Source organism: Tribolium madens, unplaced genomic scaffold (assembly GCF_015345945.1).
Source record: "Tribolium madens isolate multiple individuals breed KSU strain unplaced genomic scaffold, Tmad_KSU_1.1 Scaffold_91;HRSCAF=231;Tcas5.2_LG7, whole genome shotgun sequence".
Classification (NCBI taxonomy): domain Eukaryota; kingdom Metazoa; phylum Arthropoda; class Insecta; order Coleoptera; family Tenebrionidae; genus Tribolium; species Tribolium madens.
The window spans coordinates 5,072,666-5,098,068 of NW_025401063.1; the positions used below are offsets into that span (position 1 = coordinate 5,072,666).

A 25,403-nucleotide genomic window follows, 5' to 3' on the forward strand; every position below is an offset into this window, starting at 1 on the left:
TAACAATTTTTAGAACTTTGGAAACGAATAGTTTGCAAGCAGGAAGTTAGAAAAAGGACCCGTTAAAATGTAAACGCAATTTGCAATGCAGGTTTGCTAAACATTCTTAATTTTTAGCAAGAAATTGACAAGAATACAAAAACTTGAATGAGGAAGAACCTCGGAAAGAACAGTGTCTTGTGCATCGTTTTTGAGGAACGAGTTGTAAAAGTAACAATTTTGAAACTGAAGCTGAAGAAAAATTTATAAAATGCATCAACTTTGAGCTCATTTCAATAAATTACACAAAATTTATTGGCGGTCTTCATAAACCTTGCTTGTATCTTTTGCTAAATAACTTTTTTCTGTATATACATCCTTTTTCTTCAAAGTTTTTGTAGCAAGAACCTCATTTTTGTTCACAACACTGTGCTTACTTGCGGTGTGTTTCTATCAAAATTATTAGCACTGAATTCTGTCTTTAGACCTAAGGTAATGATGTCTGTCCTCAGGTATTTAATTATGGCGTTTTCAAAGAGCAAACAGGCACACAAGTTTCATAAAAGTCAAAATTTTGACAAAATCTCAATTTGAACACATAACCAAAATTTTTTAACAAAATTTCTAGGGGCAAAATCAAAGAGCAAACAAAATTTGTGACTATGGAGACAAGCTGCTACCAATTTTTTCACCAAAATTTTGACTTGGTAATTTCCATTTAAAAAAAAAACAAACTTTAGTTTTGTCATGGGATTGGTAGTCCTGCAAATTTTAAATAAGGCGCATAACATCTGCTTCGTGATTGGTCAATGTTTATTCCAATTTCCAAATGTCAATCAGTAGAAATAAATATAACCTCATTAAGGTTCCAAAGAAGAAATTTTAATTATCAGTATTTAGTTTTTAAAACAAAAATGTCTTCATTTGAGATGGACGATCATTCCCGTACTATAATTCATATCGACTTAGATTGTTTTTACGCCCAAGTGGAAATGAATAAAAACTCCAACCTCCAAACGGTTCCACTAGGAGTTCAGCAGAAAAACATTGTCGTCACGAGCAATTACAAAGCGCGTGAATTTGGTATAAAAAAGTGTATGTTAATCTCTGAAGCGAAAAAATTGTGCCCTAATCTCGTCCTAGTCAACGGCGAGGATTTACACGACTATCGTCAAACTTCATACAAAGTGACCAATTTGCTGCAAAAATACACATCTCTAGTGGAACGCCTAGGCCTCGATGAGAATTACCTGGACGTGACAACTCTAATAAACGAGAAATTAAAGCAAAAAAGTGATTTAAAACTTGTGGGGAATGTATTTGGGGACACAAGTGATAAGTGTGAGTGTGGGTGTACTGAACGTCTAATAATTGGCACAACAGTGGCACAGGAAATCCGGGATGTTATTAAATCAGAACTCAATCTTACGTCTTGTGCAGGAATCGCACATAACAAACTTTTAGCAAAAATAGCAGGAGCACGACATAAACCAGACCAACAAACTGTTGTTTTCCCAAATAGCGCTTTAGAGCTAATTCTGAGCCTGAAATCACCAAATAATATCCCAGGGATCGGCAGGGCTATGTTTGAACAAATGAAATGTATCGGAATTGAAACAATCGAAGAATTGCAAAGTGTTGATTTAAAGCGACTTGAAACGGTTTTAGGACAAGATAAAGCTAAACTAGTCTATGAGTTAAGTCTTGGTATCGACCAAAGTGTAGTCAAGCCGACAGGAAAGCCCCAAAGTATTGGTTTAGAAGACAGCTGTAGGTCGATATCTGTGGAGAAAGAAGTGCGAAAAAAATTAGAACAATTGCTAAGCCGGCTTTTGCTTCTAGTGGAAGAGGACGGCCGTGTCCCCAAAACCATAAAACTGACAGTCAGGAAGTACAACAAAGACAACAAAATGAGCCACAGAGAGACCCGCCAATGCAACATCAACCCCTCAATCTTCGCCTCAAACCAACCAAACAAAGAAAGCAAAATCATGACCACTATAATGCACCTTTTCAACCGAATAATCGACGTGAAGAAACCCTACCACATCACCTTGCTCGGCCTCTCCTTCACGAAATTCCAAGAGCCCCCCAAGAACACTCTTGCTTCGTTTTTGCGCAAGGATCTTGAAGTTCAGTCTGTGCTCAGCATCGAAAACCAGAATGGGGTTGAGGAAGCCGAGAGTCCGGTTCCTTCTACCTCAAGCTTGGTTTTAGCCGGCGGGGAATCACCCACACCGTCACCGAAAAAGTTAAAATTGACTAATCTGGTGTCGAAGAAACGCTGTTTTGAGGATTATTACGAGGATTGCGAGAGCCCCTCGAAATTGAAGGTTGCTGATTTGTGTCTGGATTCGGTCTCGTGTCCCCCTGACGCTGATAAGGAAGTGTTCAAGGAATTGCCGAAGGAGGTGCAGAAGGAGTTGTGGGACGATTATAGCAGGAGGAGGGCGAGTGAAATGAATTTTTGCAGCAGTCAAGTGAAGAAAACCAAACCCAATACCTTGCTTAATTATTTCATCAGGAATAACTAATGTTTGGTTTTGTATATTTTTCCATTAAATATGTTTTAATAAAATAAAAAATACCTACTTGTGTTATTCCTACCTAGTCACTTATGCTATAAGAAAGTCGTGCGGAGATGTGGAAAGTAAGTAGATATGTAGTTACAAAAAATACTTTATTTGCTACTATAAAAAATACAATTTTATAACAAGAGTTAACAATTATTGGGTTTCGTGTTATTTAATGCGTCTTTAAAGACAAAGTTTTCTAACTTTTCAAAAAGTGTCAAAATTCAAACAATACATTAAGAACAATAACATTAAATGTAGGATTTTTTTTCTTTTTTGGTGTTAATTGCTTCCTGAACCCGCCATTGGCTTAAAATAATCAGTAATCCGTATGTTCTTTTTTAGTTCTCTTATTGTTTGGGAGTCATATATTGATGCCTTTTGTTTGAAACGTGAATAAACACCAGCTCTTGTTTGGTTATCAGTCTTATACTTTATGATTTTATCTTGAGGTTTTAAACCCGACGTTTCAAGAAAATCAAGCACACTAATTACATCATCAAGATCACTGTAGTCCTTGGTGTAAATCATTACGGCATGGAATGGATCAGAATCTTCAGATGTTGAAATTTTAGCATCCCAAAGATCTCCCGATTTTACAGCTTCCTTTATTTTGCTCCATACCATGTTTGCATCCGCCTTTGATAAAAATAACATCCATTTTCCCACTTTGCTATAATCCACATCCTCCAAGTTGTATTTGTTGTTTCTTGCCCACAACCATGGGGGTTCTCTTTTTTCGACATCTGTAGGGTTGAGAGTGCAGTCATTATCTATTGTTTTAGTCGTTACATCACACGTAAAAACGAATTTTCCATCCATTTTTCGTTTAAGTATCTAAAAACGTGGTTCGAAGTTAGGTATTGTTATTTTCTTCTCACTAATTAACATACCTACCTGGGTATGCTTTCCTACCACCAAGTATTACGATGTGTACACCTCGAAAACTGGTATTTTACTGACACTACTTTCAGTAGTACCAATAGTACCATGGTCCGCCAAAAAAACTAGTATACATCTTCGACTCTACATCAAATTTTTGACAGTTTCTGAAAATTCACCGTAAAACAGGCTTTAACGTCAAATTTGACTTTTCAAAACCTCAAAATGCCGTGTTCAACAGTGACATTAAAAATTGAAAGTGAGGTTATTGCCTAAGGGCCGTTTTACATTTATAAATGTGTCAACAAAGTGACCTTGCTGTTTTATTTTTTGGTGCAATAGTTTTTTTCTGTAATGCACTGGCTTATTGTTGGTTGCATACACAAGTAACTATGATTTTCTATTTTGAAAAATCCGTTTTTTTTTTAATTTTTGTATAACTCTTATATATACAAAAAACTCTAAAAATCTCTGGGATATTTAAAAAAGGTTGTTATCTCGACAAAAGAAGCACAATTGTGGTCTGATAATATAAAATTTTGAAGATAAAATGATAAAATAGTCTAATAAGTAATAACATAATAGAAGGTCAGATGAGTAGTAATAAATATGATGATATTTTTCTGTTTATTGTAATAATGCTTCTCGCGCATGTTTGTAATAAATTAATCTCAAAATCGGAGTTATTCTCACTCTGAATAGAAATATTGTTTTAAAAATTGTAAAAGACATAACTAGGCATGTATTGACTTTCTGAGATCTATGTTTCTTTCTAAGGGCGTTTGAGGAGCTGGTACGTCTTCTTCTTCTTCCACATATCGATACATTAGAAATATAGCAGCGCAACCCATAACCGAGAGAACCCCACCAATAATTCCTAAAAACTAAAATCGGCATAAAAACAGTTTTTTTCGTAATTTTGTTACCCCTGGCACTTTATGCATGGTTGGATTTTCCTTACACTCCACGTTTGATGCCACTGTCATCACCGAGCCAATAATTCCAACGAAAGAAAATATTAAATTTGAAATGATGTCCTACGACAAACTTTCAGACTATGAACATTATCCCGAAAGTACCTACTGCTGTAACCCACTTTCCGGGAGACTTCACTGTACACCCACATGAAAACATGAGATAAAACAAAAATTGTACCACAATATTACACCCAACACAGATAGGAAAAACCACAGTGAACCAGTCGGGCTTGTCGAAACACTGGTCCCAACTTTGAGGCAAAAATAAGGCCAAAGCTGCTAAACACACAATCTGGAATTTTCTCACATATGGCCAGTTTTTGGGCTAAAATAAATTAACTTACCATAGCCATTGTTTTCGTCCATCCTGTTTTTGTTAAGAGAAATTTACCAGGTTCCAATTTATCTCTAACTAATTCATCGAGAGAGGTTTTTTTCGGGGCAAAAGTATTCAAAAATTGGGGCTTTTTTTGACTTATTGCCCGTTCCGCCATAATTTTGTTATCATTATTTTACTGTAAGTAGTAACAAACTGAACAAATTTCGTACTATTATGAACTGATACCATTATCGGTTTTTTGTAATTATAGTGTGATGATCCTTTACGATAAAACAAAACTGATTGATATCTGACAGTTTTTTTTTCTTTAAATTGGTTTTGTATAACAGAATTTTTGGCGGCATTCTTGTCCATCAAAAAATAAGAAGTATCTATTTTTTTATTTCCAATAATCTGTTCAATTTTTGTTGCCTTATCTTGTTTCAACTTTTGGAATATCTCAATAGATATACTTAATAAAAATATAAAATTAGGTAATTAAGTACCTAATTTTTTTTCTAATTTCGTGTGTTACGTACAAAGTTTTAGAGTAAGTACGTACATAAGTAAAGTAATATATAAACTGTAAATCTATTCGTCATAATAATCGATTTTATTGAATAATACAATAATACCACATAACATTATCGTGTATTAATTTATTAAAACAAATTGTTTGTTTAAAGTTTAAAAATAGAAGCAAAGTGCATAATTGTTAAAGAAACTCAATCAAATTAAGTGTAGGATTAACCATAAGTAAAATTATAGCCTTGAGTGTTCACAATCAATTGAAATTAAAGATAAAAATAGACAAATGAAATACAAATTTACTAGGTGCTTAAATTACATCAGCAAAACAACATTGCAGTTTATTCTATGAGCTTTAAAGTGGTAAACAAGCAATTGCATTTTCATAAAACCCATTTTGTATTTTGTTCAATTATTTATAAAAAAATCAAATTTTCCGCCAGGCTCGGAGACAGAGGAGCTACTCTGTTCAAACGTCTAATATTTATTATTAATTCGAATGCACAGAAGACCTAAATTAACCTAACTTGTCACGGTCATGATAAATATTAAACAGTTCATTGTTAGTGGAAACACTTATAAGCCCTGTTATCTCTCTAATTACACCTTTGTTAAAATGCGTTGTAGTATTTAACCACACTTGTTCGCAATCGTATCAATGCTTCTGTAAATAAAGGTTAAAGACATGTGTAGTTCCTCAAGACGTTACCAGGACATCTTGGCCCCCAGAAAACAGGAATGTAGCAATTTCATGTGGGCTTCGAGGCAACTCAACCCCCAGATTGCATTCAAACAAGACCAAAAGCCGTCGCCTCAATACCACAAAGATGAAGTTGTTAAAAGCCCCAAAATTCAGGAATTGCTGATCACAGTAAGTCGATTTGCGAGTGATTTTTGACAATAACTGTAAATTTAAGTTGAGTGAGAAAGAAGGAGTTGCCAAAGAAGTATTAGAAGCTCAGGTCAGGAGTATTTTAGATGAAATTGGTTACAACAAAAAATTGAAAGTTATAAGATGCCTGGCTATAGTTCTTACAAAAATTTGCAAGAGAATTTGTTCAGGGATTTACCTAAATGAGGACGCAGTAGTACAAGTAAGTTGGGCAAGGAAAGTAAAGGTTAAGTGCTGATTAATGATTATTTTGATAGCTGAAAACTCAAATGGGAACTTGTCCTGTGATTTTTGTACCTAGTCATAGAAGTTATGCGGATTTCATTCTCATGTCCTTCGTGTGTTTCACTGAAGATGTCGCAATACCGGCCATAGCGGCAGGAATGGGTAAAATTTAGCCCCCATCTTCATCCAAACATGCTAATTTTTTGTAATAGATTTTCATGGCATGTGGGGGATGGGAACAATGTTGAGAGACACCGGGGCTTTCTTCATGCGACGTTCATACAATGACGACAATTTATATTGGACCACTTTCAAGCAATATGTTTACCAACTCGTCACGAAGGGCGACTTGCCACTGGAATTTTTCATTGAAGGGACCAGAAGTCGGACAAACAAGTCGCTCATGCCCAAATACGGCTTGATTTTGATGATTCTGAGGGCTTTTTTCCTGTCTCAAGTCCCCGACGTCCTTTTTGTCCCAATCAACATCAGCTACGACCGAATTTTGGAGGAAAAATTATTCGCTTTTGAGTTACTCGGTATCCCCAAGCCGAAAGAGTCAACTTCGGGGTTTTTCAAATCATTGAGTATCGTTAAAGAAAAATTCGGTTCGATTTATTTCGATTTCGCTGAACCGATCTCAGCGAAAAAATTCTTTGGGCCGAATTTGGACCGCACTTTGCATAATTTGCAACCAATTCACATGCAAGAAATCACCGACTATGAAAAGAAATTAATTCCGTCGCTGGCGCATGAGATTGTTTATAAACAACAAAAGCATTGTGTTATAACAACGTTTAATTTATTGGCTATTGTTTTGCACAATAATTTAACCAGTGGACGAAGTCTTTTGAGTGTTGATGAGATTATTGACGAGATTTTGTGGCTCAGGACAATTATTCAAAGTTTGGGGGCTTACGTCTTCATGGAAGACCCCCGGAAATGCGTGGCGGAGGCTTTGGAAGTCCACGACAATTTCGTGAGGGTCAATGAAGAGGGAAAAGTCACTCTGGTCTGGGATGAAATAGTCGTGGGCAAAGTTAATGTCTCCAAATTGAAAGCTCACGAACTTTCCGAAAAGACAATCACGTTCTCGGTTCCATTCATTCTGTTACAAATTTATATCAACCCGACTTTGCATTATTTTGTGGACGTGGCTATCCTGGTCATGATTGTAAAACAACAAAAAGTCTCCAGTCAAGGTAATTTTTGTTTTGGGCTAAAATAGTAGTCAGAATTTTCTACTAAATAGCATGTTGGGTAATTGCATTCTTTCTGTACAGATGAACTTTTCGGGCATTACCATTTCTTGCGGTCTCTGTTGTCCCAGGAATTCATTACTTTTAATACCAGGGAAAAAATGGTGTGTGGGTTTCTCTTTCTGTAATTTTTGAAAACTGACACTTACCAGTGAATTTTTCTTTTAGGAGTTCACTTCAGCGTTAGAGCATGCACTCAATTTAAATTTATTGCGGAAAAATCAAGAATTTTATGATCTCGGTGAAAATAAACACTTGGAGGAAGTTATTTACAACTGTATTGACTGTTTTATTTTCACTTATTTCGTGGTGTGTTCGGTTATTTTGGAGGTAAAATACTTGGTTCGTTTGAATTTTTTTAACGAGTGTTACAGTTGGGACGTGTTATTGGAGAGAAAACAATTTTGGCCAAAGTTCAAGAAGAAGTTGAAACGAAGATGAATGAAGGTAAAGGATTCATCCATCCTTATTCTCTAAGTTTGGACACAATTACCAATTGTCTGAATGCCCTTGCGGGTCAAAATGTTGTGACAAAAAGTAGAAAGTAAGGATTTTATAATTTTTCTCCCTGAAAATTAATTAAATGTTGCAGAAACGGCAGTATTACTTATGAAATCAATAATGCCAAAGTATTATTAATTAAAAATCGATTAGGTGAGTTTGTGCCTCCAGCACAGGTGCTTCAGGAGAAATTTGAAAGTGTTCAGCTTCACTTAAAAAACAAGCTTTAAAAATGACTGTTTATACACTACTCTGTAGTTAAAACCAAGCCAAAGGTGGTGAAATTAAGTATTTTGGTGTGATTTTTGTAATAAATTGTTTTGAATAATGACAGTTGTTTGAATTATGGCGGGTGTTTTAAGTTGGCAACAATTGCGCAAACACAAATCCTCTATTTTTTTACCTTGAAAAGTAATGAAGGGATTTTAAAGACTTTTTCATCCAATTTCTAAAATTAAGGTACAAAATTAAATAAAAATGAATACAGAAGTTACAGAAAACTGTGTTCTCACTCCCGAATTAATCGAAGCTGGTGAACGCTACAAAGCCGAAGCGAACGAGTACTTTAAAAGTAAGTTCCGCTCATTATTTACTTAAAACCCACATGATTTGCAAAATGATAACCTCATACGTAATTCATTTAATTGTATTTCACGTTTTCACTGGAATTCACCGCGAAAATTGCATAAATTTGCTGTGAATTTGACATAACCTCACTTTTTTCCCCACTTGCAGAACAAAATTACAACGCCGCTATAGAACTTTACACTAAAGCAATAGAAGCAAATCCGAATGTGGCGATCTATTATGGCAATCGTAGTTTCGCTTACTTGAAAACCGAGTGCTTTGGGTACGCTTTAGCCGATGCTTCGAAGGCAATTGAGCTGGACAAAGGCTATGTTAAGGGGTTTTACAGACGGGCTGCGGCCCACATGAGCTTGGGCAAGTTTAAAGAAGCCCTAAAGGATTACGAATATGTAAGTTGTAGCCCTTCCTGGTGTGTTACTACCCCAAAATTGGATTTAGGTGACAAAAGTGAGGCCTAATGACAAAGACGCCAAGTCCAAATATACGGAGTGTAACAAAATAGTGAAGAAATTGGCTTTTGAGAAGGCTATTTCAGTGGAAGATACCAAAAAGAATATTGCCAGTACCATTAATTTAGATGCAATGAGTAAGTGTTTTTTTTTTCGAAGAGGGCACTTTGTGAGTGTTTTTACAGCAATAGAGAACGAGTACACAGGCCCTGAGCTCGAGGATGGAAAGGTGACTTTAAAATTCATGAAAGATTTAATGGAATTGTATAAAAATCAGGGCAAACTGCACAGGAAGTATGCCTACAAAGTAACACAACTACAACTTGTTTGGGAACGAATCAAAACTTTTTTGTTTTAGATCTTGTTAGATGTTAAAGCGTATTTTATGAAACAACCATCACTGATTGATGTTGAAATCGGTCCTGAGGATAAATTTACTGTTTGTGGTGATATCCATGGTCAGTTTTACGACCTTATGAACATTTTTAACTTGAACGGTCTGCCATCTGAAACAAATCCCTACCTCTTCAATGGTGACTTTGTCGACAGAGGTTCATTTTCGGTTGAATGTATTTTTACACTTTTTGGATTCAAATTGTTGTATCCTAACCACTTTTTCATGTCCAGAGGTACAATCACTCAATTTTTGAACTGTTTTTAAAAAAAAAATTCTCAGGGAACCACGAAAGCGCCACAATGAACCAAATGTACGGTTTCGATGGTGAGGTCAAGGCTAAATACACGGCTCAAATGGCTGAACTCTTCACTGAGGTTTATAATTGGTTACCATTAGCTCACTGTTTGAATAAAAGAGTTCTTGTAAGTCACGAAAATTTAAAATTAGCGTAAAATGAGGTGTTTGTAGGTCATGCATGGCGGTTTGTTTACCAGAGATGATGTAACTTTGAGCGAAATTAGTAAAATTGACCGCAACAGACAGCCCCCCGAAGACGGCCCCATGTGTGAACTGCTTTGGTCGGATCCGCAGACCCAAAATGGACGCGCGCCGAGTAAAAGAGGAGTTGGGTGTCAGTTTGGACCAGACGTTACAAAGACGTTTTTGGAATTAAATAAACTGGATTACATTATTAGGAGTCATGAAGTGAAAAATAACGGATATGAAGTTGCTCATGACGGAAAATGTATCACGGTGTTTTCCGCTCCCAACTACTGGTAAATTTACTTTTGAAATGTTTTTTATACTTAACTGGTTTTTCAGTGATACCATGGGTAATCAAGGTGCTTTTATTACATTAAAAGGAAAAGATATGGAGCCTAAGTTTACTACATATGAAGCAGTGGTATGTTTTCTGAGTTTTTGTGAGATAAAAAGTACATTTATTTTTGTTATAGCCCCATCCAAACGTAAAACCAATGGCGTATGCACACTCTTTACTAAGTTTAATGTGCTAGTACCTGCCTTTTTAATGTAGTTAACGTAGGCATTTCATCACTTTTAATTTTTTTGTATTAAAATGAGTTTTTATTGTTTCTGTTATTTAATTTTGTATCATCATCGAAAAGATACCTCTAGAACTTAAAGTAAATAAAACATTTATTTATTATATACCAAGTTTCCTTCATTGTGACTTATACAATAGCAATAAAAATTCTACTACACTTTTCACAAGACTTTTATTTAATTATCACAATCAGTATTTTCTACTGGCAACTTCCTATTACAAGTTTTGAATTTGGCGCCAATATTTTAATTCAAATTTGGTGATTTTTCTTTACTGGTTGGCCAGCCTGTGTGTCAATTTAAAAGCGGGAAAAATTGTTGTGTCAAGTGGGGTTAATGTTTTTCGAGTATAAACAATACGGAAATGGAAGTAACACAAGAAAACGAATTAAGTGGTGGACAGTCAGAAGACGAAAACGAAATGAATACACTCAATGTGCGCAAAGTTCGCAAAAACGTTATTGATAGTGACTCAGAAACTGAAGATTTGGGTAAGAAGTCGCCCCCAGAACTGGCACAGCATTTCGATGACCAGGAAGAAACTCCCAATACTGAAATTACCAAAAAGAAGAATTTGAAGAGAATAACAATGCTAAACAGCGATTCAGAAGAAGAAAACTGTGGTGGCAATAATGAATCAGTGATAGAAGAAGAAGAAATTTCGCCTCACAATAAGAGTTTTCCAGATGAAGCAACGGCAGTTGAGGCTCTAATTTACACCACCAACAGTAAAGGAGAACTGATCCAAGAAACTGCTACCACTAATATTAAAGTACCATTTCGAGTATTTCCCCCAAGCTATTTAAAATAATTGTTTTAGAAATCGCGTTATTCATTATACGATTCTGATAGCTCCGAGGAAGAAACAACCCAAATTACTACTGAAGATGTAGAAGAAACAGAATTACAGCCTAGAGTTTATAGGAAATCAAGACGAAATGATGACAAGCCAAAAAAAGCAAGTCTTTTGTAAATTTTTGCATTGTTGAACTAAATTTTTTCAGATGACGGCACAAGAAGCTGCGAAACAAAAAATCGAGATTCAGTCAGAATCACAACGAATGTTGCGCGAATCTAACGTTAGTTTACCTTATCACAAACCAAAATCCTACAGTATTAGAGAGTTTTTAGAAAAAAGGGCTAAGTTAGCTTCTGCCTTGCCACTAATTCCCAAAGCGCCCCCTTCTGTGGCGATAAAAATGACAAAGGATCAGTTGGAGCAAGTTTCGTAAGTTTCCTTGTCACTAAACAAGAAAACAGTTAAAAAAAAAATTACAGAAAAAAATTAGATGAAAGAATTAAGGAAGTTGAAGAATTTTACAAGTCTGATGAGAGTGAAGAAGAAGCAGAAGAAGATGATGCCAAAGATGCAGCAAAAGAAATTAGAAGCTGGCTTGATTTCTTGATTGATAAAGCTGTAGACTCAGTTGAAAGTAAAATGATTGTTGAAGAGTGCAATGGAGAAAGGAGTCAAGACCAAGATAAGAATCATTCTTTATTTGACCAGGAAGAACCAATGGAATGTTCACATTCAGGTGACCAAAATGAAGAAACAAATCTCGAAAATTCCGAAGTATTGAAAGAAATTGAAGAAGTGCCCAAAAAAGCCAACACTTTGGAGCTATTGAAAGACAAGCTTAATCTTCAACCTAGATTATCAGGCACTCCTGACGATATAATTGATCTAGAAGAAGGTGTTACAAAACCTAACGAAATTAAAAAATTAGTAGAAAAATACCTTCAACATACGGCGAAAAAAGTTTCACACAAACACAAAGTTTGTTTAGAGTATGTTTTTCTTAATTATTTTATTGTAAATTATTGTTTTTTTTTTGTTTAGTGTTCTTGGAGTCGGAAAAGATGGTGAAATTATTAAAGAAACAGTTTCAATGAATGTGGATGATGAAGAAGAAGAGCACGCTTTAATTGAAACTCCCGGAGCAAAATTACAGAGACTGAGAGAAGAATTACAAGTTCAAATGACTAAAAAAAGGCTAGAAATGTGGAAACAAAAACAGGACCAAGGCGATATTCTGCTCCCTGAGAAAAAAATAACTGATGAGGATTCTAACACCGAAAAAGATATTTTAGATGATGAGGAAGAAGAATTTGAAATGACTGAATCAGAGTCCGAAGATGACGAAGGAGATGAAGAGGAATATGAATTAAAACCTGAGAAACCAAAAGCGAAATCGGCTTTTCTTGACGAGGAGGTAAAATATTTACTCATTCTTAGAAAACCCTTTCTTGTGCTTTTTAGGCGGAAGAAGATGACCCAGAAGAAATAAATGAAGACGACGAAGAAACGGGTATGGATATTGTTGAAGAAAATGAGGAAATTGCTGAAGAAAATGACGAAAACGACGCCGATGATGAAGCTATAGATAATGAAGATTTGGAAAGTCCCAGGAAGAAAGTCTTGAGAAGAATTGTGAAACCCTTCACTGAAGATTCAGATGATGAAGAAACTGAATCTAGTCAGAAGGATGAACCGGCGAAAATTGTAAAATATTACACGACTGATGACGATGATTTTTTGCCACCAAATCTCCCACGTGTAAATATAACAACACCTCAGCGCCCCCAAATCGAGAAAAATAAATCCGAATTTGAATTTTTAACGCCGGTGACTTACTTAACAGGCCTTCAAAACTTAAATTCAGATTCAAAGGTAAAAAATGCGCGGACCGCAGACTAAACACGGGTTTGATGGCATTTTTATTTCAGTCGAAAGAGTCTCCCAAAGAATTAAATTCTCCATCACTGGAATCTGAGAAAAGTAATTCATTTTCGGAAAATTTTACAGAATTACCGGATACACAGGTGAATCTCAAAACAACTTGAATAATTATGAAAGTTGAATTTTTTATTAGGGCAAAATTGAAGAATTAGCCGAGTTGTGTTCTGGTAAATTTCCTGAAACGCAAAAACTGGGGGAGGAGTTGCCCCCAACCACTCAGGAATTATTAAATGTCTGTTCTGGTGATTTTGGTATCACTGACAATGCCTCTCAGTTTGAGAAACCGCCCCCAGAAAAAATTGTAATTCACACAAACACCGAAATTAAGAGTCTTGACGAAGACCAGGACCAAATCATTTCCCAATTGCTCGATGAAGACGAGTTTGAACGTTTTAAGAAAAAATTCGAATCGCCGATCAATCCAATTGTTCGTAAAACCCAGCCTTTGGAGGATGTTGAAGAAGTTAACGCCACAGGTCTCATCAATTCCGATGACGAGAATGAAGGACTTGAAGTTAAAAAGAAGAAAAGACAGAAGAAATTAGTCTTCTCGGATGAGGAAGAAGATTCAGATGATACTGACCCTCAACCGGAAGAAGAAGAAATCGACTTGCACGACAACGTCATTGACGACGAAGAACAACAATTGGAAAATGAAGTGGCAGCACAAGAATCGTCAAATTTCAAACTGAAAGACTTCCTAGATCAAGAAGCAGAATTGTCGGAATCTGAGTGGGGGAGTGCTGATGAAGACGAGAAAGGTTTAGATGAGTTAGACTTCGAAGAAGGAGATGAAGAAAAATTCAATGAGAAGAAAATGAGGACCGAAATAGAGAGAATTCACATGTGAGTGTCGAGGAAATTGAGACTTTCAATTAATTTCTAATTTAGGCGCCAAATGTTGGATGAAGACAATCGGGAAGTGAAATTGCTCCAAGAATTGTTACTAGAAGACGGCGAGTTACATGGCACAGGGCGAAAAAGACAATTCCGTTGGAAAACTCTTGGTAAAAATTATTTATAATTTAATTATTTAAAAAAATCCGATCGTAGATTCACAAGACAACGGCGAGTTTGATAAACGAGACGACGACGATATATTTCTGGACGAAGAAGAAGAAAGTGAAGAACATTTCAGAAAAATGCGCCACAAGAGAGAAATGTTTTTGAAGAAGAAAGTTGATACGGATGATGATGACTCTATTTTAGGTGATAGTCAAATTTTAAATCTAGGTCAAAAGATGTTAAAAATTAAATCATCAACGTCTCAAAGTAACACACCTGTTAACAAGGAAACTGAAGAACCGTTTGGTCTATTATTGGTAAGCGGCGAAGTTAATTATTTTAAGAAAAACTAACGATATTTCAGAGCAAGAGAGGGTCGTTTTTAACCCGAAAAGACCATGTTTTACAAAGACTAGCCGAGTATAATAAAGTAACAACAAGTATAGGAAGTTCGGTAAAAAATTCCAAATGTTTTGTGTTCCAAACGGCAGAAACTAGCACAGTTAGGGTCAATAATAACAAAAGAAAAGCGGCCGAAAGTACGCCGATTGCAATCAAAAAGTTGCGACTCGATGATTTAAGCCCGGCTGTTGATAAAAAAGGGAAAAACTCACGAGGGAAGAAATTGTTTGGAAATTGGTGATATTTCTTGTATAATTATAGTTTAAATAAAGTTTTCTTTTTCTTAAAAAAATCGTTTAATTATCGTGAAATTGTTGAGGCTTGAGAAAAATAATGCCGAGTTAATTATCAAAGGTGGATAACGGGCTTCACGTCCTCCGAGGATTTGACATAATTGCGGGGGCTGTCCGCTAAATGGGATTAGTGTCGACTTTCCGCGAAAATTCGTTTTGACGACTAGTGCTGTCTTGACCTCAATTCAATGGCGTAGAGTTTAGGGGGAGGGTTTGTAAAAAATTTCGGGCACTCATTATTTAAAAAATACGATGTGGTATGGGCTTTATTCTCATAACTCTTTAAGACGGATGTTTTTAATTACAAATAACATGAATATGTCTACGGTTATAAAGGATGTTGCACACGTACAGTCAAATACAAAAAAGTGGTCGTCATTGTTACATTTGGTATACAAAATTAATTATTCCTGTGTAAATGAGAGTACTTAAATTTACAAAAATACACTATTTGGCATCATGAAGTTTGGTACACTTGAGTGCAAAAAAACGTAAATTGTCAAAAACGAAATTGTCAAATTTTTCAGAGATTTACATAATATAGTGTGAAAAAGGTTGTTTCCAAAAAGGTTAAAAAACTATCAAAAAAAATGTCGTACTTGGTGGTCTTGCCAGTGCAGTGTCATAGTCAGTGTTAAAAACGAAATGGAAAAACTTGATAGAAGTTTGAAATTGCGCGTGACAATTATGAAATTGTGAATTGTTACAAAGGCAACGTCAAAAAATTGGCATTTATTAACAGGCCAAATTACATGATAAAAAAATGAAATTTTCGTTTTTTTGCACTCAAGTGTACCTAATTTGTCATCAGATCAATTTTGTTGTGAAAATGTAAATCATTTATAATATTCATTTATTATTAATTTTTGAAATGACAAACTTGATAGAAGTTTGAAAGTGCCTGACAATTACGAAATTGTGAATTGTGACAAAGACAACGTCAAAACACTGGCATTTATTAACAGGCCAAATTATATTATAAAAAAAAAACAATTTCGTTGTGAAAATGTAAATCATTTAATATTCATTTATTAGGTATTAATTTTTGAAATGACACAGTGGCGGACCCGAAATTTTGGACGATTTGTTATTCGATTGACAAAAATGTAAAACGGGCCTTAGGCAACTAACCTGATGACTTACGTTTTTGTAATTTTTGTCCTGATAGCTAGAGAAAAAATGAGAACAAGTCAAAATAATTTATTAAACTTATATAAAAACACATATTGCTGGTATTATTGTTTCGGAAAATCGACGCCAACAATAAATTTCAACTAAAACTTTCAAATTTTAGTTTCAAACGTCAATCATAATGGCTTAGATTGACATTTTTTGAACTGACATAAATTTGATGTCAAAAATTCCGTGTCCCTACTAAATTTGCGACCAAATTAAAAAAAAAAAAGGATTTGACTAATTTTAAAGGTGTCCGGAAAAATGGAACAGCAGTGTAATTCGGTTGACATTTCATGCATAACGGGCCGTGGATAATAACTTCACTTTGAAATTATTATTACTAATGTAAAGTCCGTTTTTTTATTTATGCGTGTGGATCAATTAATTCGAAAGACGTACCAAATCGCTAACTCTTTTCAGCATTTGTAAATAGCCTTGTTTGTTTCTCGCTACGTATTTGCGTAAGGTCGGTCACGCTATTTATCTCATTTTAACAAATGCGATTAAAGTAACGCAGAGCTAGTGACGTACGTCAAAAGTGTGTCTTACTGTCACGTAGGTCATTTGTAGGTAATTTCATTTTTAATGGGGAAAACTATTTTGTAGCTAATATTTATAACCTTTATATCATCATAATAATCGTAATTCAAGTCCTATAAAAATCCTAATGCCAGGGAGAAGCTTTAATTTTTGACTTTAGTACCAAAATGTCAAAAGCTGTCAAATTTTAAAAAAACAGACGGAGGTCATGTCGTGTTCTTGTTTCACACTACCTTCACCAGCAAATAAAAAAACATGTACATGTGTACATGTACATGTACATGTAAAAAGCTCTGGTGCTCTTTTAAATTTATTTGTATTACATTTTAATAATAATAATTAATAAAAAAATATTTAATTTCTATAGTTATATTTACAGATTTATCAAAAATTTATTTTTTGCGTCTTTACAACGTTTTTGTACTTTTTTAAATCAAATCTCTAGAACCCTCTAGAGTGCAAATTGTTCAATTTTGAAGTTTTTAATTTTTTCGATTTTTGTCAAAATTGACGCTAGTCTTTTGTGTTTAGTACCGTTGGAAAGCAAATTTATTTTTTTATCATATAAAAAAAAGATAATTGCTTTACGTTAAATAGGTAGTTATTGAGAAAATTGCTGATAAAGTCAAAAATATCCAAAATATTAATTCAACTATAACTTCTAAACGATCAAGAATTTTGCATTTTTCTCGATGCCAATCGATTTCTCGAAACACTGTACATGTGCATAAAAACATTACAACGTTTAAGGTACAGTTTTTGCCGCAGTTTACAAAATAAAAAAAGTAAAAACATGTTTGTTGTTTCTAAAATATAATTTTAGTTTTTACTACAAATTAATTTTGCCTGATTTTGTTCGGGGGAGATTTGGGGGCGCCACTGCCTCAATTTGGGTCTACAGGAGGCAGGCGAACAATTCGCTTGATTACACTCGAGGGCGCAACAAGTCCTCGAATGCCTCAATTGCTCAAACACTTATCTAAACTGCACATTTTAATTAATCGAGAAAAATCAACAATACAAAAACGGATCTTTTGACGAGCAGATGTGAAATACAAACATCGGACATGTGCTTTATTAAATCTGGCGTAGTGTGGCCACTGTGCAAACAAGAGACAATCTCCGGTTGTCGTCGCCGGCAATGGTTTTTTATTTGACGACTTTATACACAACGTTCCGATTTCACCCATTTAATGACGTCACTTTAGACGCCCCTTATTTTTATTTTATCTACAGTTACACTGACCGCGTCGTTAGCAGGAGTTGCTTTGAAGTGGTTGCGGCCATTTTTGCAACGCTTCTTGGATAAGTCCACTCGAATGAGCGAAATAATGAATTGCTTTTAGATTTTTTTAACGTGTCTTTGCCATTCAGTGCAATCAAATTTATTATAATTGTGCTATTAACGCCCGATGCGCAAGTATGAAATATGCCAATATTGCAGGACGCAATGCTTTATCAATTAGCAAAGCTTTGAGTCATTACGACACCTCTGCACGCGCCGCTAAACTTTTGGAATTTCATTATTCGATTCTTCCGGTAATATTCGACAAAAATGGCCTGATGTTAATTTTTCGATTCAAATTTCTTTCAAATGTCTAATCCAATGTCCGCCGCATCGCAAACTGAATTACAAAATGATGAAAGCAATAATCAAAAGCTCGGTGCTTTCATTTTAAAGAAGCATATACAAGCCAAATGCAATTTCCGCTCCGCAGTTTTGATTAAATTTGTGAAAGATGACAATGGAAACGACATCCTTAATACGAACCGTCCGCAGGTCACTCTCTCTGATCCTGCCGCGTCCTGAAAGGACTTTGTTTAGGTGCGGTGCGGTTTCGATCCTTGACGGAATATTAGGAGTGGACGCGAGTACACTTGGATACAAAAGTAAAAACTCTGAATTTATTGGAAGCGCGTCTTGACTATCTATCGGTGTTGATGATTTTTTTTTGAGAATAGTGTTATTACAAAGCTTTAACAAAATTGTTCAACATGCTTTGTTGTGGGTCTCGGCAAATTTATTCACACGCACTTAAGAAAATTAGCATCCAATTAAAACATATACTTTATACTTTTATAAATTATATTTGAAACAAGATCAAAAAAATCCATTTCTGAAACCAAAGCTTTCAACTTAACTATAATAAATTGAGAATTTGTGACCCAGGGGTGCGTGCAAGCTCTATAACTTTTTTTTTCGAAGCCATCGACTTGATTTTTTTTTAAATGGTTGGTCCAATAATGAAGCACAGTTCAAAAATATTTCTATTTAATACAGAGTGTCCCAAAATAAGATATACAACTAAGTTTTGTTTTTTTAAATGAAAACCCCCAATTTTTGGTACATTTTTGCATCCAATAAATTGTCAATATAACGCATTCTGTTTTTTACACTTATCTGCAATAGTTTTTGACTTATATCAGTTTATGTGTCAAAGTAGCGTCGTGCATAGATTCACAGAAAAATTCATAACTTTAGTTAATTCAAGAGAACTTAACCAACTTTTGTCCAGTCGATTTCTTAAGCGCAGCCTCTGAGATAAAGGCGAAATTAGAGTCAATGTTCCTACTAAGATGTTTTGAAAATGACAAATTACAAATGGCCATAACTCGACTTTGTCAAATACAACACCCTATATTTTATTGCACCGTTGCGTAGCATTTTTTATAAGCTTTTGCCAATATAAAATTTGTGGAATCTACTTTATATTTAAAATTTGTGAGATTTTTGCAAAATAAAAAAAAAGAATCCAGTAGACCGCTGTCGTAAAATTTGACGGAAACCTTTCATGAAGTAACGCTTGTTTCATTTTCTATAAGAAGACTTTTCTCAAAATTTTCATATTGTTTCCTGTCAATCATCCTTTTATGTTCTTGTAAAGATTACTATAATTATTTCCTTTGTGATTTACTCCTATTTCTATTACAATTTCATTTTGTTAAAACATATTCTTTTCAGAATTGTATATGGATGTGTCAAATTTTACGACATCGGCCTACTCGATTCCTTTTTGTTTTTTTTTCAAAAAAAAACCATTAACATTTCTCATTTTGCAGAAATCTCACAAATTTTACAAAATAGACTCCACAATCCCTATATCGACGAAAAGCTCATAAAAAATGCCTAGCAATGATGCAACAAAATATAAGGTGTTGTATTTGAAAAAGTCGAGTTATTGCCATTTGTAATTTGTTATTTTTAAAAAATTGTAGAGCTCGCCTTTAGCTCAACAGATGCGCGAAATTTGAGAAATCGACTGAAAAAAATTGGTTGGTTACGTTATCTTGAATGGTTCTGATGTTATGAATTTTTCTCTGGATCTATGCACGACGCTATTTTGACACATAAATTGACATAAGTCAACTTAAACTATTGCAGATAATTCTAAGAAACTGAGTGCGTTGTTTAGACAATTTAGTGGCGAATTCAAAAATGTAACAAAAATTGGCGGTTTTCATTAAAAAAAAAAAACGAACTTAATTGTGTATCTTATTTTGGAACACCCAGGATTAAATAGAAATATTTTTTAAATGTGCTTCATTATCGGACCTACCATTAAAAAAAATCAAGTCGATAACTTGAATAGAAACGTGCCCCTGAGTCACCCTGTATACCTATATTTTTGGTGTTACAGAAAGTTTTTTTTCTATATTGCGTCTTTAGCAATGCTATTAAATAATCTTGCATTCAGTTTAATGATCAGAAAAAAGATTATTTAAAATTATAAATTCATTCTATTTTTACAAATGTTTGTGTACCTACCTTTTATTTTGATTTTTAACTTTTGAGACTTATATCATCTCTCAAATGAGTGAATTATTTTTATGCCAAGGCCATGTTTTAACACCTAAAAAAATCAATTGTTTACCTATGTACTGGGTTATTTTTTATTTATTTTTTAAGTAAACGATCTAGAATTACCAAAAGAATTCTTTTTTCATAAAAACAAAGTTTGATGCTTATAGAATGTTGAAAAATAGGCAGTGCCTCCGCTACCGGCAACGGCGCCCGTACTGGTTGCCGGCTAGTATTTTTAGGTTTTGCAGCTAATTTCACTAGCTGTATTTTTGCAGTTTTTAGCTTTCAGCTTGTTGAGAAAAGAGTAGCTCTTTCTTTGATTCGTAAAAGACAAGACAAAGCAAGCTAAATAAAAGCTTTTAAAAATGATTTGCCAAAGGAGTATTAAATTCTTAAAACCTGTCTCCAGCTTCTGATATTTTAATGTTATGTAGTTGACAGATCGAATGCTGTCACCAGTGCCACCGCCCACAGCGTCAATGCCGTTGCCGACAAAGGAGGCACTGCTTAAAAATATTTCTTTTGACTTTATACGACAATAATACGATAATGAAAAATTACACAGTATTTGAATTATAAAAGAATAAATATAAAAGAAAATAAATAAAAAGAGAGAAATAAAAATAAAAGAAAAAATCCTCACCTTTTATCATCGCAATATTTTGCTCCCAAATTACTTACTTTATTTAGTACTAATGTTATTAAAAAAACACGAAAAACGTAGTCCTTCGACGAGAGGCACTACGTGTAAAAGTTTTTGATTTAGATTATATTTTGCTTGCAATTTTTATTGAGTGAGGTAATACTTAATTCTCTGTACCTGGATTTTTTATGACACATTCACTCATGAATCATTTCAAATCGTGCGTCATGACCATATACCATAAAATTTCCTGTTTCCACGTCATTATTTCTGCCTCCGAGTGTACAGAAACCGAAGGGATTCTGTATTTCTTTGGCGGCTTTGTTAAGAGATCAAGATATTTAGAGGGATTATGGCGTCTCCGTGTTCATCTTAGGGTTTTATTTTTTGTTCGATTAAAACTATTGAAAGAAATAATTTCATTTCTTTTTTGGCTAAGATCGAATGAAACGCTTTTATGACCTAGGTGCGCAAAAATCTTATAAAATAATCCGGAGAATAAAGCATAAGCGAATCTCAAGTTCCCCTAATGTAATTTCCCATGTGTTCAAAAGATATAGTCTGGAGAGAGAGAATCTAATAAGCTGTAGCAAAACGAACAGAGCCAAGACTTTCAACGCCAAATTCAAGTACTTGTTGAATGTGGAGCTTATTTTATCTCCTCGCTGCGAAATAAATAAAATTTAAACAAAAACATTTTTCCCCCCTGTCTATTTATGCAAAAATGCAGCCCCCTTGTGGATAAACCGGCACCTCACGTGCAAAAAATTCCCTCCAATGCATTAAATTAAGTCATAAAATAGTCACAATTGTGCGATAAACTGGACATTTCGGAAATATTTAATACGCACACGTCTGACGAAGGCGTCGCGACGGGAGGCATCGCAATGACTCACCTTAACGACGCCAGGTAGGTGACGCCAGGCGCCGGCTAAAACAAGGTGTGCAATACTTCTCGAATTTTATTATCACGGGTGCTCGAGGCTTCACGAGGCGCTAAACTCTTTGTTGCTGTTAATGTCACTCATTAAGATTGCTGCTGGATAGGGATTTTCGGTCGAGACGAGGGAATGCAGGAGCGTCGATCGCGTGTGGCGTCATTCATACCTGCGTCGTGACGCCGACTTTTATCTACCACTACATCGACGATTCTACTACAGTAATTTGCATAACGCAATCGAACGAATTGCTCTTTAATTTCGCTTTCGATGGCACGAGCCATGCCATTAAATTTTCACGGGCAGAGTCCTCTCTTTGTCTCGGAAAATTTTCATTCTTTATTAAACAATGTTAACACAAATTATTAACGATCTAGAGGAATTGTTATAAATGTAGCGTTTTTTCTAGTTTCCTTTTGTCACAACAGCGAAATTGATTTTTAAAAGTCGTACAATTGAAACATAAAATAAGAAAAAACTTGAAAACTGTGATGTGAATGAAGTCTAACAGATTTGCTGTTTTTGAGCTTCAAGGAGCGGTGTATATACAGGGTGATACATTTTGTATTGAGTTTACACCGAAAAGACTTCTCTAATTTCTCTATCATTCCGCGAAAACTAATGATCGTTCTCTGCGCTGATCAGAGTGACATAAGGTGAAAACTTGAATTCAATTTGCAAATCCTAATTTAAATTGAATCAAAGGCGTAAATGAAATTTGTTTTTTGGGTTGCATCACCAGATCGTTAGGCTCATTACCTTATCTGAATCGCCCTGTATTTTTTTCACTACTAGTTATAAAATGTTGGTTGTGAAGTTGTTTTACTCTTCTAGTGGTCAATAATCATTTTCATTATTGACCAAAAGCAATAATGTATTAGAGCAGTGGCGGCTCGTAGTCAGGTGAGACTAGGAGAATCCAGAATCAACAAAAAAAAATTCAGATATTTCCATGTCACCCATGAGGTAATCAATCAGTTCGACACGCTGACTTTTTTAGGGTCATATTTTTTTATTGACATTAAAATAAAATTAAAAAAAATATAAAAAACTATAAAATAAAATAATGAAAATCAGAAACAAAAACAAGAAGACAAAGAAATAAAACAAAACCCTAAATATAAATTACTGTCATACAAGTAAAACATTTATTTCTTATAAATTAAATCAGTTCTATGGTCTTTTAGGTTGGAAACTTTGTCAATGCTTTCGTCATAAAAGTTTTTCTATTGACAAAATCGTTAAGATGATCTGGTCCTCTGTAATTTCGCAACAATATTTTAATTAGTTTTAAAGAAAAAATGTCTTTAAAGTTGGCGTGAATGGGTTCCAATACTGTTATTGCTTTTGAAAACTGAGAATCTCTATAAATGAGTGCTCATTTTCTAAACTGTGCAAATCGGAAACATTTAGATAAATAGAATTTAATTGTATTAAAAATGCATAAAGAATTTTTTATCAAAATCGCGATAAATCTACTAAGGAAAAAAAAGGAATGTTTTGGTTTTTTGATTCATAAAGATAAAGCATGCAAGTTTTTGCATCTATGTGTCTTTCCTCTCGCTTTGAGAGAGCTCAAAACGCTTTAACTGAGGCTTTGAAAATTGGGCCTCCTGGGTTTGAAACGTCAAAGGGAACGTTGGAACATTTTTTCAACAAAAATTCTCTGCAGTTGAAAGCAATTTGAATCTAAGTAATAATTGATAATAATATTCAAAACTAATTTAGGTATGTAACAATACGTTTAAATTTACTAAGTGAGGTCTCACCTGACGATCCGCCACTGGATTAGAGGTGGTAAATACCGGAATTGGAGGGTATTATACATTGATACAAATATATGTAGAATATTATTATTTAAAATTATTCCTTATTAACTATTAATTACTGTAGTAATAACACATTAATAAAAATAATAGTTGTGAATTACATTATTTTACGTATATGGCAACATGCCCACTAAGTAAACTTATATTCTTCACCGTTGTATTTCTGGGTAATAAATGAGCTAGAAAAAAAATTATATAAGACACGGTGGAATCCGGCATTTTTTTCCCTCCGTGCTGCGCACCTTTTCTCTACCTTATGATGTAATATACTGTTTAAATATTTCTGTTTATTTTTGTACGAATTTGATGTAACTACGCCATATGAGAGGATAAAATTTTGGTTACCTCTTCAAATAAAATGGATTGGCTGTCATCAAAGCTTACCATTAATAAAAACGACAAATATTTATAAATGTCATAATTTAATCATATGTAAATCCTATCACATATAAATCACATTATATTAGAAATTACATAACTAATGTGTAACAGTTATTGATATTAAACTAATAATAAGTATAGCCAACATATGCTTGATAAATACAAAAAAACTCAGTGGTAATCCGATAAAGGGTTTTACGGTTCGAAAAAAAAATAGTTTTGGGGTGAAGTGTAGATAAGTTAATTCTGGTACTTGTTTGACTCTATTAAAAGAGCATCGTTTTATCAAAAAACAGAACGTTTGTCGTCGGATTCCCGGATTTGTCTTTTGGTTCCATTATGTTCCTTAGTGGAAAATAAACATCTCCTTTGGTGAAAACTGTCAGTCTGGGTCCAAATCCTGAGGTAAATGCAGCCAGCGATATGCATATTTGATACGATTTTAATGTGTCTAGAGTCGTAAGCCTCTTATGTGGCATATTGGTGCTGTTGCTGCTGCACTCGTCCCATGAATAAATTATATCAAATATCTATCAAGAGCTCGCTCCGAAAGCCGATCAGATTGGTCCTTTGATGTGTGCGCGATCACACAAAATAAATCTTGGAAAATTCCTCCTCCGACAAGAAGAAAAATCCGCCGTGACGACAGATCGATTCATGAGCCAAATTTATTATCCGACGACCATGAGAATCCGAGCCTTGATGGGGAGTATCGCTATTATAATTTGTACAAAGGGCCTTTTGGTACAATTCGATAACGTAAGCTCGCACGCGTGCCCTTCGACGGGACGCCCGCCGTTCGTCACGTGCCCCCGACTCTCGGGAGTGTTGTAATCTTCGTGGACGGTGACTGCCAAAGCTGTTCCCACACATTTACCTAACTGCGCCCTTGTTTGCTTTGAACCGCGGTTTTTTGACTCGCCCTTAGGGCCCCCAACATTTTTTCGAACATGAAAAAGGGACGCTCGACGCTGCTTACATTGTGTCTACAAAATTACTAAAAATACTCATTCAAGTTCT

The 25,403-nt window shown here is 34.7% G+C and overlaps 6 protein-coding genes across 7 annotated transcripts; 4 read left to right on the forward strand and 2 right to left on the reverse strand.

Moving 5' to 3' along the window:
• Nucleotides 1-815: 815 nt before the first annotated feature.
• Nucleotides 816-2,567, forward strand: LOC123010958 (DNA polymerase iota). Its single transcript, XM_044408178.1, has one exon. It carries the CDS (start codon nucleotides 894-896, stop codon nucleotides 2,511-2,513), a length of 1,620 nt encoding a protein of 539 aa, XP_044264113.1. The 5' UTR covers nucleotides 816-893; the 3' UTR covers nucleotides 2,514-2,567.
• A 78-nt stretch (nucleotides 2,568-2,645) lies between these two features.
• On the reverse strand, nucleotides 2,646-3,748 carry LOC123011237. 2 transcript variants are annotated; one of them, XM_044408592.1, is made up of 3 exons: nucleotides 3,654-3,701; nucleotides 3,446-3,601; nucleotides 2,646-3,389 (listed from the first exon to the last, which is right to left on the reverse strand). In XM_044408592.1, exon 3 carries the CDS (start codon nucleotides 3,372-3,374, stop codon nucleotides 2,835-2,837), a length of 540 nt encoding a protein of 179 aa, XP_044264527.1. In that variant the 5' UTR covers nucleotides 3,375-3,389; nucleotides 3,446-3,601; nucleotides 3,654-3,701; the 3' UTR covers nucleotides 2,646-2,834. The 2 variants fall into 2 exon arrangements, with proteins under 2 accessions (XP_044264527.1, XP_044264526.1); XM_044408591.1 differs by having other exon boundaries at nucleotides 3,450-3,748.
• A 294-nt stretch (nucleotides 3,749-4,042) lies between these two features.
• LOC123011384 lies at nucleotides 4,043-4,951 on the reverse strand. Its single transcript, XM_044408786.1, has 4 exons — nucleotides 4,756-4,951; nucleotides 4,518-4,703; nucleotides 4,361-4,471; nucleotides 4,043-4,318 (listed from the first exon to the last, which is right to left on the reverse strand). Exons 1-4 carry the CDS (start codon nucleotides 4,903-4,905, stop codon nucleotides 4,169-4,171), a joined length of 597 nt encoding a protein of 198 aa, XP_044264721.1. The 5' UTR covers nucleotides 4,906-4,951; the 3' UTR covers nucleotides 4,043-4,168.
• Nucleotides 4,952-5,733: 782 nt separating this feature from the next.
• Nucleotides 5,734-8,464, forward strand: LOC123010811 (dihydroxyacetone phosphate acyltransferase). Its single transcript, XM_044407946.1, has 8 exons — nucleotides 5,734-6,129; nucleotides 6,176-6,352; nucleotides 6,408-6,537; nucleotides 6,588-7,577; nucleotides 7,659-7,738; nucleotides 7,803-7,964; nucleotides 8,009-8,178; nucleotides 8,227-8,464. Exons 1-8 carry the CDS (start codon nucleotides 5,944-5,946, stop codon nucleotides 8,363-8,365), a joined length of 2,034 nt encoding a protein of 677 aa, XP_044263881.1. The 5' UTR covers nucleotides 5,734-5,943; the 3' UTR covers nucleotides 8,366-8,464.
• A 58-nt stretch (nucleotides 8,465-8,522) lies between these two features.
• On the forward strand, nucleotides 8,523-10,797 carry LOC123010812 (serine/threonine-protein phosphatase 5). The gene is made up of 9 exons (XM_044407947.1): nucleotides 8,523-8,706; nucleotides 8,871-9,112; nucleotides 9,162-9,309; nucleotides 9,358-9,479; nucleotides 9,531-9,801; nucleotides 9,849-9,991; nucleotides 10,038-10,345; nucleotides 10,392-10,473; nucleotides 10,526-10,797. Exons 1-9 carry the CDS (start codon nucleotides 8,613-8,615, stop codon nucleotides 10,583-10,585), a joined length of 1,470 nt encoding a protein of 489 aa, XP_044263882.1. The 5' UTR covers nucleotides 8,523-8,612; the 3' UTR covers nucleotides 10,586-10,797.
• Nucleotides 10,798-10,949: 152 nt separating this feature from the next.
• LOC123010810 (claspin-like) lies at nucleotides 10,950-15,090 on the forward strand. Its single transcript, XM_044407945.1, has 11 exons — nucleotides 10,950-11,406; nucleotides 11,455-11,592; nucleotides 11,639-11,862; nucleotides 11,913-12,422; nucleotides 12,475-12,847; nucleotides 12,895-13,305; nucleotides 13,362-13,457; nucleotides 13,508-14,220; nucleotides 14,266-14,381; nucleotides 14,428-14,696; nucleotides 14,744-15,090. The coding sequence occupies exons 1-11, from the start codon at nucleotides 10,999-11,001 to the stop codon at nucleotides 15,020-15,022; spliced, it is 3,537 nt and encodes a 1,178-aa protein (XP_044263880.1). The 5' UTR covers nucleotides 10,950-10,998; the 3' UTR covers nucleotides 15,023-15,090.
• Nucleotides 15,091-25,403: the final 10,313 nt, after the last annotated feature.